The sequence below is a fragment of the Neoarius graeffei genome, chromosome 9 (assembly GCF_027579695.1).
Source record: "Neoarius graeffei isolate fNeoGra1 chromosome 9, fNeoGra1.pri, whole genome shotgun sequence".
Classification (NCBI taxonomy): Eukaryota; Metazoa; Chordata; class Actinopteri; order Siluriformes; family Ariidae; genus Neoarius; species Neoarius graeffei.
The window spans coordinates 16992386-17005600 of NC_083577.1; the positions used below are offsets into that span (position 1 = coordinate 16992386).

At 40.2% G+C, this 13215-nt stretch overlaps 1 protein-coding gene across 7 annotated transcripts in view; it reads left to right on the forward strand.

Annotated features, from left to right (window-relative positions):
* LOC132891486 (mitogen-activated protein kinase kinase kinase kinase 4) overlaps positions 1-13215 on the forward strand; it is a 218427-nt gene that overhangs the window by 105104 nt on the left and 100108 nt on the right. For all 7 annotated transcript variants that reach the window (XM_060929103.1, XM_060929106.1, XM_060929104.1 and 4 more), the window contains exons 5-6: positions 4792-4902; positions 9783-9873. In XM_060929103.1, the coding sequence (XP_060785086.1) occupies positions 4792-4902; positions 9783-9873 (202 nt within the window). The remainder of the gene's footprint in view (positions 1-4791; positions 4903-9782; positions 9874-13215) is intronic.

Consider the following 13215-nt stretch of genomic DNA (forward strand, 5'->3'; position numbering starts at 1 on the left):
GTAACATGAAATTTAAGATATGTTGTCAAAGTAATTGTACAACCCCGATTCCAAAAAAGTTGGGACAAAGTACAAATTGTAAATAAAAACGGAATGCAATGATGTGGAAGTTTCAGAATTCCATATTTTATTCAGAATAGAACATAGATGAAATGTTTAAACTGAGAAAATGTATCATTTAAAGAGAAAAATTAGGTGATTTTAAATTTCATGACAACAACACATCTCAAAAAAGTTGGGACAAGGCCATGTTTACCACTGTGAGACATCCCCTTTTCTCTTTACAACAGTCTGTAAACGTCTGGGGACTGAGGAGACAAGTTGCTCAAGTATCAAGGAATGTTAACCCATTCTTGTCTAATGTAGGATTCTAGTTGCTCAACTGTCTTAGGTCTTTTTTTGTCGTATCTTCCATTTTATGTTGCGCCAAATGTTTACTATGGGTGAAAGATCTGGACTTCAGGCTGGCCAGTTCAGTACCCGGACCCTTCTACGCAGCCATGATGCTGTAATTGATGCAGTATGTGGTTTGGCATTGTCATGTTGGAAAATGCAAGGTCTTCCCTGTAAGAGATGTCGTCTGGATGGGAGCATATGTTGCTCTAGAACCTTTCAGCATCGATGGTGTTTTTCCAGATGTGTAAGCTGCCCATGCCACATGCACTAATGCAACCCCATACCATCAGAGATGCAGGCTTCTGAACTGAGCGCTGATGACAACTTGGGTCGTCCTTCTCCTCTTTAGTCCGAATGACACGGCGTCCCAGATTTCCATAAAGAACTTCACATTTTGATTCGTCTGACCACAGAACAGTTTTCCACTTTGCCACAGTCCATTTTAAATGAGCCTTGGCCCAGAGAAGATGTCTGCACTTCTGGATCATGTTTAGATACGGCTTCTTCTTTGAACTATAAGTTTTAGCTGGCAACGGCGGATGGCACGCTGAATTGTGTTCACAGATAATGTTCTCTGGAAATATTCCTGAGCCCATTTTGTGATTTCGAATACAGAAGCATACCTGTATGTGATGCAGTGCCGTCTAAGGGCCCGAAGATCGCGGGCACCCAGTATGGTTTTCCGGCCTTGACCCTTACGCACAGAGATTCTTCCAGATTCTCTGAATCTTTTGATGATGATATGCACTGTAGATGATATGTTCAAACTCTTTGCAATTTTACACGGTCAAACTCCTTTCTGATATTGCTCCACTATTTGTCTGCGCAGAATTAGGGGGATTGGTGATCCTCTTCCCATCTTTACTTCTGAGAGCTGCTGCCACTCCAAGATGCTCTTTTTATACCCAGTCATGTTAATGACCTATTGCCAATTGACCTAATGAGTTGCAATTTGGTCCTCCAGCTGTTCCTTTTTCGTACCTTTAACTTTTCCAGCCTCTTATTGCCCCTGTCCCAACTTTTTTGAGATGTGTTGCTGTCATGAAATTTCAATTGAGCCAATATTTGGCATGAAATTTCAAAATGTCTCACTTTTGAAATTTGATATGTTGTCTATGTTCGATTGTGAATACAATATCAGTTTTGAGATTTGTAAATTATTGCATTCTGTTTTTATTTACAATTTGTACTTTGTCCCAACTTTTTTGGAATCGGGGTTGTATTTTAAATTATTTTGATCAGTCAATTCCATTTTTTGGATGGTTATTCCATTGTAATGTACTCAAACCAGCATTGATCGATCTCACTAGCCTACTGTGTGCATAAGCTCAGGCTACATCTGAATACACATACTTCCATACTATTAGTACACAAAAAGCAGCATGTAGGGTGTCTGAATACTCAAAAGACAGTTAATAGTAGTCAAATGATACCCGGCTCTACTAAATTTGTAGTATGCAGATGTGCTACATTACGTGTTCCTATAATTCAGCTTGGAGCCTCTGAATCACTGAAGAATAAGAATTCCTCTGGGATAAATAGAAAGAAGTTGGCGGACAGACGCAAAGCTGGTTATTGCAGTGTCTGAGTGCTATCTCTGCTGGTGTACTCATGTCAGCATCAGAAATTACAACCCCAAGTCAGAAGAAGTTGGGACGGTATGTTGAAATTAAAACTGAAAACAATGATTTGTAAATAATCTTTGACCTGTACTGCACTCAAACCAATACAACAGCACATTTATTTGATGTTTTACCTCATGAAATTTTTTATTCCCCCAACATGACCACATTTTGATTTTGATTCTTGCAACACATTAAAAAAAAAAATTGGGATGGTAAAGCATTTACCATTTTATAATGTTTCCATTCCTTCTCACCACACTTAAAAAACGTTTAGGGACTGAAGATACAAAGTGATGATGCGTTTCAGGTGTTATTTTCTCCCATTCTTCCTGTAAACAGGTCTTAAAGTGTACAACAGTACAGGGTCATTGTTGTCATAGTTTTCATTTCAAAATTCACCAAATATTCTCTGTTGGCGACAGAGAAGCCAAGTCTGTTGAGTCCAGAGAAGTCGACGGTGCTTCTGGACACAGTTAACATCAGGCTTCCTTTTTGCACAGTAAAGTTTTAACTGGCATTTGCGGCTGTAACTCCGTACTGTAGAGCTTGAAAAAGGTTTACCAAAGTAATCCTGAACCCATGAGGTTATATCAGCTATAGATGAATGATGGTCCTTGAGTCAGTACCGTCTGAGGGATCGGAGATCATGGGTGTTCAGCTTAAGCTTGTGCCCTTGCCCTTCATGCATTGAAATTCCTCCAGATTCCTTGAATTGTTTAATGATATTATGCACTGTTAGAGGGTGAAAAATCCAAATCCCTTCCTATCTTTCTTTGAGGAACATTGTTTTAAAACATTTCAATAATTTTGTCACGATTGTTAACAAACTGGAGATTCTTGGCCCATCTTTGCTTCTCAAAGACTAGGCCTTTCCTGGATACTGATTTTGTATCAGATGAGCCATTCCACCGAATCGGTGCCATTTCCGTCCCTAGAAAATTATATGTATAAATGCACATAAAAATGTACTTTAAAATACATTTCCTTATTACGCAGAATGTCCTGCACATTGATCTGATTTCAAATGTAAGATATATAATTGTAAGGATTAATAAAAACTACCTAAAACACTGAAAAATAGCATGTGTTACCTGCCCCCGCACTCTAACTTTATACTTAACTATGAAATATGATTAAAATCCTTCAGAAACAGTATTTCTTTTGCACTGTTGTGTGACTCCATATCCTATCCATGGTTTAAATCTATTTTTTTCATAAGAAATCCACAATATCTTCGTTAAAATACACATTTTAGTCGTGTCCCTGGGTTTTCACTCAGTCCTGTTACCCAAACATATTACCCCATCTGACAAATTTGAAACATTCCATAAATCACATGCTCAACAGGAAGTTACATCAGTTGTGTCTTCTGAAGGCCATGGGAAGACCAAAAGTTCGTTCTCTCATTTACTTTTCTGTATATTTGATGATTTTTTTAACTTTGACTGATAAGGTCAATGTCAACATACTGTCCTGTTACTTAAATAATTTCTTAGATGATATTTGTTTATTTTAAAAATACAGATTTTTGGTAAATCACTAGAATGTGCTAAGTGTGGTCATGCTATTAGCGATGACGCCATGTGGCTTAATTCCATGTATTAGCTAATCCTAGGCTTAAAACTCAGTCCTGTTTCTTTCAGAGTTTTGGTAACAGGACTGAAAAAAATGCAGCCATCTTTGACTTCCAAACCTTGTAAATAAAATAAATAACGTAGCCTGAGGTTGACCAATACACATTTTGAATAGTTAAATATGTGTGTTATTATAATCAGTGTTGAAAATATATAACAAATTAAGTTTAATTTGGGAGTGGTACAACAAGCAAATGGCACCCATTCGGTGGAATGTCCCAGATCATGATTGCAGTCACCTGTTGACATCACCTGTTTCAAATCACATCATTATTTAATTGTTTTGCCTCATTACTAGCCCTGAATTGCCCCGTCCCAACTTTTCTGGAATGTGTTATGGGGTGAAACACAGGAATGGATGTATATTAACAAATGAAATGAAGATAACCAGACAAAATATGAAATATCTTGGGTTCTTTCTATCTGCAGTGAAATAAAATTTAGAAATCACTGCTTTCTGTTTTTGTTTGCACTTTCCATACGGTCCCAATTTTTTTCTGATTTGAGGTTATAGTTGAAACATTTCTGCAACTTCATATACAAGTGAGGTAGTAAGAACACAATTTGGATGTATTCCACTGCCATGTTACCTGTCCTCTGACACAGATGCCTTATACACATGCATGCTGAAAAAAAAAAAATTATTTGGAGCATGTGTGTGCATAAGGCATCTGTGTCAGAGGATAGGTAACATGGTGGTGGAGAACATCCAAATTGTGTCTTTACTACTCACTTGCATACTCCTAGACTGTGCTACAGTTATGATGGGGTAGTAGGAAGTTAACCGACATTGGTACATACTGAGTATTCGGATGCAACCTTATTCACATAGTCACAGCTAGTCCTCTTTAACGCTTAAATATTGAAGCACTTTAAATGTTAGCAGTGACACATTGTGCTTATTTAAATGGCAGAAATGTCTCTCTCTCAACTATAGTTTGGAAATTGATAGTGTGTGAGAAAAGCACAGCGATTTCATATTGAACTGTTTTTTTTTTTTTTCCCCTTATGCTGAGATTCTGGTCCACTGAACATCCTTGTGTAATGACGTGTGTGTGTGTGTGTGTGTGTGTGTGTGTGTGTGTGTGTGTGTGTGTGTGTGTTGTTTGTTTGTTTGTTTGTTTGTTTGTGTGTAGTTGGTGATGGAGTTCTGTGGTGCTGGCTCCATCACAGACCTGGTAAAGAACACTAAAGGAAACTGGCTGAAGGAAGACTGGATCGCGTACATCTCCAGAGAAATCCTCAGGGTAGTTCACTGTGCTCATTTATTCACTCATTCATTTACAGATGATCTATTGACAACCATTTTTGAATTCTCCTGCATGTTACATTTGAAATAAAACAATGACAGTAAAGTGAAAAGCAGGCTACCTGCTTTAATTTGAAGTAACACATTTATATGGGATCAGTATGAAGACAGTACAGGCCTTTACAGATTAGAGGCATACATGGTGTATTTGTGTTGTGAAGTTTGATTTCTCCTTTCCAAAACAATGGCGTAGTCGTAATTCTAGTTATGGTGGTGTTTATTGTGCTCATTTCCCAAGTGCAACGGGGAATAAGTGTGTGTGTGTGTGGGGGGGGGATGACAAATATACACAAAAAAATGCAGAAGTCCATAAGGGGGGGGGGGGGGGGGGACTATTTACACACAGTACTACTTTTACTGGCAAAGTCTCTCCCGAGATGTTACCTCCTGTGTAACTCTCTAGCAACTACCCTCTAACTTGGCAGCAGCCTCCCTTTTATAGGCCCCAGGCTCCTCCTATAACCATAAAAACCACCATAATCCATAATAATTTAACCCAGGCATGCCTAAGTCTAATAAACAAAATATGAAAAAAAGAGAAAAACATAACAGTTCAGGTCCCAATATCACTCTCTGATTGACCAGTAAAGCCGGTAAGAAATCAGCAAAATTGTACTGATGCCACCCAAGACCGCCCTGCCAATGAGGCTTTTTAAGTGCAACGATGATGTTTACACTGTTTAAATGAATGCGGCATGAACGGCAGATGAATTGTGGAGCGAAGTGGTGAGTAAAACACAAAGCTGATTTTATGGCAAGTAAAATGGTTATTTAGGAAGACGTGTGTGCACCCTTGGCGACCTGAAATGACTAATTGACCAGTAAAATTGAAATGGGACGAACGGTGATTATTGTGAGAATGGAAATGGGTTCACTTTGGCTGTGTGTGTGGTGGCATCTGTGTGTCCCGCCCCTTATGACGGGCTACTCCGTCACAATTTGATTGAAAGCTAACACATTTCCAGTCACAGTCCTTAACCGCAGAGAACTTAAAATGGGCTCCTCGGGTTTACTGTTTAAAGGCGATACGCAGAACCTTTATTTTTAAATACATTTCTGAGTGGATTGTATCTCCATCCTTGACTCTTGTATGCTGCATAAATGGGAATTAAAAAAATATATTTTTGAGAGTTAAAATCGACTGCAAAGTTGGTATTTGATCTGCCTTGCTGAGCCAGCCAGCCCTGAGTGCATGACATCACAGAGCTAACCGGTTTTAAGGCCGAGGCCTTTGACAGCTATAGACCAAAGCCAGACTCGGCAGGTGAGAATGGTTGCAGTGGCCTCTTCGTTCGGATTTATTGGAGATTCTTTGGATTCCTCAGGTAGTAATACATCTGACTGTGATGGTCCTGAAATTGGAGTGTGTGTACATGCTACTGCTATACACGTAGAACTATAATCAGTTCAAATCATCGGAAAGTGAATCTGATAGTAACACATCGGCCATGGAGGCCCCCACCTTACGAAATAAAGCCAGAAAACAAAGCTGTCTAGACAGTTGGATGGAATTGAACTGACAGTCTCCTGTGACTAATTAAAACAGGATAGGCATTGTAACTTATGCAACATACATGTACATGCATGCATTTTTACTGATAAAACGTAAAAGGCTAATTAAATAATCAGATGAACTGCGACAATCACATTCTGAAGCAAATTAAATAATCTTATACTGGTAACTTAAACACACAATACAAGTTACATGTATTAATCTAAATGCAGGTAAACAAGTAGTGGTGGTGGTGGTATGTAACCAAATGAGAGTCGCATCTTAACCGTCTGTGTTCTCGCTTCTCGGTCTGTGTTCTCGCTTGTGGCCGATTGTTTTGAAACAATCTGACTTTCAGTTCTTCGTTCAGTTCTTCCTTCATTCACTTCTTCCATGTAAGAGTGAGATATTGCTGCTGAGGCAAGCGTATCCAGCGGAGAAATCTGACAACTGGTCCACTCATTCTCCATACTGAGTACTCTTCCATTACTGCTCAGCTCACACTCCGGGAGAACTGGTGCAACTGAACTTACTTTCCTTTTCTTGTAGTTTTCTTTTCCTTTAATTGTTGGTACTGCACCCTCTTCAATGCGGGCTTATAGCCAACGCTCCTCAACAGATCAGAGGTTTCATACTAGTCATCAGTAAAATGTGCCCGTGAATTTCTCGCAAAACGTGTCCAAATCTTTGCAGTTTGAACATTCTTGGGCCATGAATGCAATGTAAATCCACCTTCTGTCATGTTGCTGCACATCTATGTGGCATGGAGATAAATTAGCTCAAAATGGAGGATCGAAGTTGCAGTTAGCTCTGTGTTTTAGTATAGCGAAAATGGCGATGAGACCGATAGCCTTCCTACTGTGACATCACAGATGTCAAGGTCATTCACTCAGACTGCTACCTATATGAATCATTTTAATCATAAAAATTACTATATTAGATTTATTGTTAACACTTAAAACTATTCCTATGCTGTTCTTGAGGTCTCAAGGCATTTATAAACAAAAAGTGAGGCCATGGTTCTGCGTATCTCCTTTAAACTCATTTTACACCAGAAACAGAGATGCACAAGAGATGGGGCATGACATAACCTCTCTGGAACAATTATATTTTAAGCAATTTAAATTTATAGAATATAAACATGTGTAGTGAATGTCTGTCTGATTAATACTAACCTTCATTTGCCAAAGTTCAGTAATCCAATAAAAAGTAATCTTACAAAAAGTTGGAGGTTTTTTTTACACACTTTCACAAAACTAGAGTTTTATCTGATGCTTTCACAGTAGAGCTGCAGACTGAATAGACTCAGCCTTTCAGTAAACCTTGTGTGCATCTTTTTTTAAATTCCTTGGATGCACACAGTCTCGCAGGCCTGATATACAACTGTTATTTTTGATGTCACTTGGGGTTGAGGAGACTGTCCTGAATTTACATGAAGGAATTCCGAGTTGAGCGGTGGGTCGTCCCCCACCCCCCACCCAGTTGGAGGTTGTAAATGACAAGTTTCAACATAATTCTGTCTGTCAGTAACTAAATAAACCTCTTTGTTTTTTAGCTGCAACACAGAAAATATTGTATTATTCAAAATATACACTGCCTAGCCAAAAAAGTCTCTCTCTCACTAATATTTCGTTGGATCGCCTTTGGCTTTGATTATGATGTGTGTTTGCCGTGGCATTATTTTGACAACCTTAGCAATGTCACCACATTTATTTCCATCCAGAGTTGCATTAATTTTTTGCCAAGATCTTGTACTGATGACTGGAGAGTTGTAAAGTCTTCTCCAGCATCCCAAAGACTTTCCTTGGGGTTAAGGTCGGGACTCCTGTTGTGGTTAATTCATGTGAGAAAATGATTGCTCATGCTCCCTGAACCACTCTTTCACAATTTGAGCCCTAATTTTATGCTCGTGTCATCAGGGAAGAAAAAATCCATTGACGTGAACCTGGTCATTCAGTACATTCAGGTCATCAGCTGACTTCATTTTATTGCCCCATGATGTTGCTGAGCCTCAACCTGACCAGCTGAATCAACCCCAGATCATAACATTGCCTCCAGAGGCTTGTACAGTGGACACTGCATGATGGATGCATCGCTTCATTTGCTTCCCTTCTTACCCTGACACACCCATCACTCAGGAATAGAGTTAGTCTATTCCAACTACATTTCTCCCAAGAAACTGATGCTTCACCACGATCCTTCCAGGTTTTAATAATGCACTGGACAGTACTTAACCCAGTTCCAGTCATTTCAGCTTAACTCTCCTTAGTCTTATTCTTTGCTTGGTCAATGATTTGACCCTTCTGAAACACAGTAACATCTTTTCCATGACCATGGGATACATCTTCCAACATGTTTAAGAAACGAGAAGCTACTCACTGCATCAATTTGGGTTAAAATAATTAATAATAATAATAATAAGTTAAATTTATATAGCGCCTTTCAAAAAACCCAAGGACGCTTTACAATTATAGACAAGGAAAGAAAAAAAATAAAATAAAAATATAATAAAAAGTAAAAAGTCCACCAAGTATGGGTCAGGATGTAATTCCCGTGGTGTAGCAGCCACAGTCCCACCAAAAGGCACACAAAAACAAGTCCCACATCTCCAGCACCGCTGTCGTGACGCCGTCAGCAACATCGCTCGAACACCACGCCATGGATCCACACAGCAAGCAGAGAAGCTCCGCCACGCAGAGCGCTGGTGTGTCCCAAACCGCCTGCACAACCGCCGCGACGCAACATCGCTCGGAACATCATGCCAAGCGTTAAAGCACAGAGCGCTGGACAACCACGATGTAAATTGAGCAACAGGCTCACTGCAGTCCATAGCTGGGAGCACAGGCATCACCCACGGCGAACCAAGGCCTGGAGGGAACCGACGCCCCAAACTGGGTCCGGAGCTACACCACAACCGGCGGACAAAACACTCAAACAAACACCAAACTACACAAACACACAGGAAAGAAAAAAAATAGAAAAAGAAATAAAATAAGAGCTCCGGTGAGAAGCGGCAGCCAGAACGCGCACGACGTACTCTGAAACGGAAACGTTGCCAGGTGAAACAATCACTGCAGTAATAATCCAATCAAAGGCTCTTCACCAATTGCTTAGTTAACAAGCAATTGTGACCAAACAGTGACTCTTCTTTTGGCCAGGCAGTGTATGTAATTTTATGAAATACTTTTTTATTGCTATAAGTAAGGTGCTTTTCTGAAAAAAGAGAAAGCAAAAGATCTTTCAAATATCTCTGTGACATGTGTTTATTTTTTCAGCATCACTTTGTGTGTGTGTGTGTGTGTGTGTGTGTGTGTCTTTCTTTAAAGGGCCTGGCTCATCTACATGCCCATCATGTCATCCACAGAGATATTAAAGGGCAAAACGTGCTGCTGACTGAAAACGCAGAAGTTAAATTGGGTAAGCAACAGTTTTTATATTAGTTTATCAGTGCTCTCGTGCTACACTTACCCAGCATGCTCCACTACAGGAATCTTCAGCACTGCAAAACATCATAAGCAGGCTTTCGTCTAAACCGGGGAACAGGGGCGCTGCGCCCTCTTACCGAAATGCCGATTGAACCCCAAGTCACACTTAGGCCATGCACTTATATGCTACTGCACAACATGCAGTCTTTCTCAAAACGACCTTTTCTCCATGAAAACATCCCAGCAACACCACGTGACAATGTGTCTGATCATCAAATACGTTATAATTACTCCAAAAATATTCCAATCATAGTAGATACACCGCCAGACGGTGCAAAAACAATCTGAATTGGCGTTTTCCAGACTGAGGCACCATGTTGTTTAGTTGTCGTGGCTGCTCTCGCAAGATTTGACATGCGTTACATACAAGGTCAGCTGACTTGTAGAGCGAGATTTCTTGAGATTGAATGACCTTTCACCCACCGGCGTGGGAACTTTTGACAGAAGTAGTTTGCGAGTTGTTTTTGTTGACACTTGGGCATTTAAAAATGTCATCCCACGGCACGAAACGGAAGAAAGCCAAAGACTGTCCGGGGCAGAAGAAGATTACTTCTTTCTTTTTCAATGTTGACAAACAATTTGTTACAATTTCCCTCTTAGATAGCTTCAGAATGTCCCATTGTAGCCTCAGTTTTTCAAAGGCTTCGCACGGCGGAGGGGGGGATGGACAACCCCCCGCACCCCCCCCCCCCCCCCCCCCCCCCACCACCACCACCCCGGTCGCTTCACTCCCTCACCATGGTGAGCGCCCTCATACTAAATTTTTCTAGAAAAAACCCTGATAAGTTTCAGGTTCAGGATGGTTTACCTCAAAACTAATGAAATCTGCATTTCTGATGTTCAACTATATTCGATATAGCAATAAACTGTTAAAAAGCATGACACTGCTAATTAATAAATCAAAAATAGAAATTGTTGGTATGCGTGTCATAAGAGGAATAAAACAATTTCGGGAAATGCTGTTATAGGAAAGTAATTAACTCTGCTTAGCATCGATCCACATCACACCGTCCTCTCATGGATTAATTTCCTACATCACACGTTTTTATTCATGAATTATTTAATGGAATATTACTATAGGTGATGACGGTTTTACAAATATGACCACATGACCATGACCACATGTGTGTGTATACACACACACACACACACACACACACACGCTCACCAATGTTTTATAGTTTTGATTATGAAATGGTTTTCTGTATAAAACGTGGAAAATCTATTTAAAGGTAGACTGCCTTTCAGATTTTTCAAGTGTAGGTCATAAGTATTTTCCCTGACACCCAATTATTTTTGTTTAGTGGACCGAAAGCTACTGAAATTGAATCACAGACTCCCAATTTTATTAGGTTTTTTAATTAATTAATTAATTTATTGAAGAGAACAAGTAATGAATTTAGGGCCATGTGGCCCCAAGTTCTCCGCTTTTTTTTTTTTTCCCCTGCTTCAACATGACCCAACTCAAGATACTACGTCATGCATTACATGGTGAGCTTTCCCCATTCACGCAAGGCATTGTGGGATACAAACTTGAAATAGGAGAGAACTAGATAGAACTCAACGCCAACGGCGTTGATGGGGATGCCTCCGCCCGGTAGACTACACGCCTTATTAAGTTGTGATTTGGGGATGGACGTTTGACCTCACAGTAATCTTGACCTGGTGAAATTACTTGTATTAGCCTTGGAGACATTGTGTTCACAAGGTTTTCGGACAGACATTTGACCTCACAGTGACCTTGACCTTCGACCTTTTGATCTCAAAATCTAATTAGTTCGTGTTTGTCCCAAAGCGCATAAATGGTGAAGGTTTGGTGAAATTCCTTTCATTAGCCTTTGAGATATCGTGCTCATATGGTTTCCGGACGGACGGACGGACGGATGGACAGACGGACAACCCAAAAACATAGTGCCTCCTGCACCTTATGGTGGCGGAGGCATAAAAATGAGTGTGTGAATAAAACGTGGAAGACTGACTACAGTAACGGAAACCAAGAAGAAAAGATGTTATGTTGTGAAGGAAAGGAAACACGGGACCAAGGTAATAAATATCGGTGGTTAGCAAGCACCTCGGTGTGATCAGCTGTTTGTTTGTAATGATGTATGATGTAACTGTCAGTGCATGGTCAAAGGTAAACCTGTGCATGCGCACATAGACTTCCTCTGTCTGCTTGACTGTGCAAAGTGAGCAATTTCGTGCACATTATTTGCCATGGAATCCCCTCAAATTAAATAACTTCCTAGCCACAGAATGGCCTGATATTTTGTGAGATATTACAGAAATAAACACATCACAGTGACCAAATTTCAGAGGGAACTAAATTTCACTGATTTTATGAAATCAAAAGGCAGTCTTGCTTTAACAGTTAGTCCACAAAATCGAGTCATACATGAGCTGATAGCCGATGAGGAGCGTAGCACTAAGTTGGCTATGAGCCATGTATGACGAGATTGAGTGGAATAACTGTTTTATTCTATCCACATTGACTGGATTTTGAGAAACATAGCATTTTTATTTTTTGCAAATTCAATTAATAAAACGTCTAACAAAATAATTTCCGCTTAGAATGTAAACAAACTGGTGAAATGACAGTAGCAATTTATGAAAAATGCTATAATCTCATCTCATCTCATTATCTCTAGCCGCTTTATCCTTCTACAGGGCCGCAGGCAAGCTGGAGCCTATCCCAGCTGACTACGGGCGAAAGGCGGGGTACACCCTGGACAAGTCGCCAGGTCATCACAGGGCTGACACATAGACACAGACAACCATTCACACTCACATTCACACCTACGGTCAATTTAGAGTCACCAGTTAACCTAACCTGCATGTCTTTGGACTGTGGGGGAAACCGGAGCACCCGGAGGAAACCCACGCGGACACGGGGAGAACATGCAAACTCCACACAGAAAGGCCCTCGCCGGCCCCGGGGCTCGAACCCAGGACCTTCTTGCTATGAGGCGACAGCGCTAACCACTACACCACCGTGCCGCCCAAATGCTATAATAATTCTTGAAAAATAAAAAGATACGTTCTGACCATCAAATACTTTTATTCCATATTTTGTTGCTTTTTTGGATTTTTTGGGGGTTTTGTTTTCGAGTAGAGTTTTTATTTAGTCCTCGATTGCTTCAGCAACATGCTCCGCCATTTTGTTTTTCTCGACTCCTGGTATATGAGCTGATATCCTAGTAGTAGAGTAGCCAATCAGAGTGCGTGATTGCTCATGTCCAGTGAATGTGGATAGAATAATAGATGTTAGAATTGACAA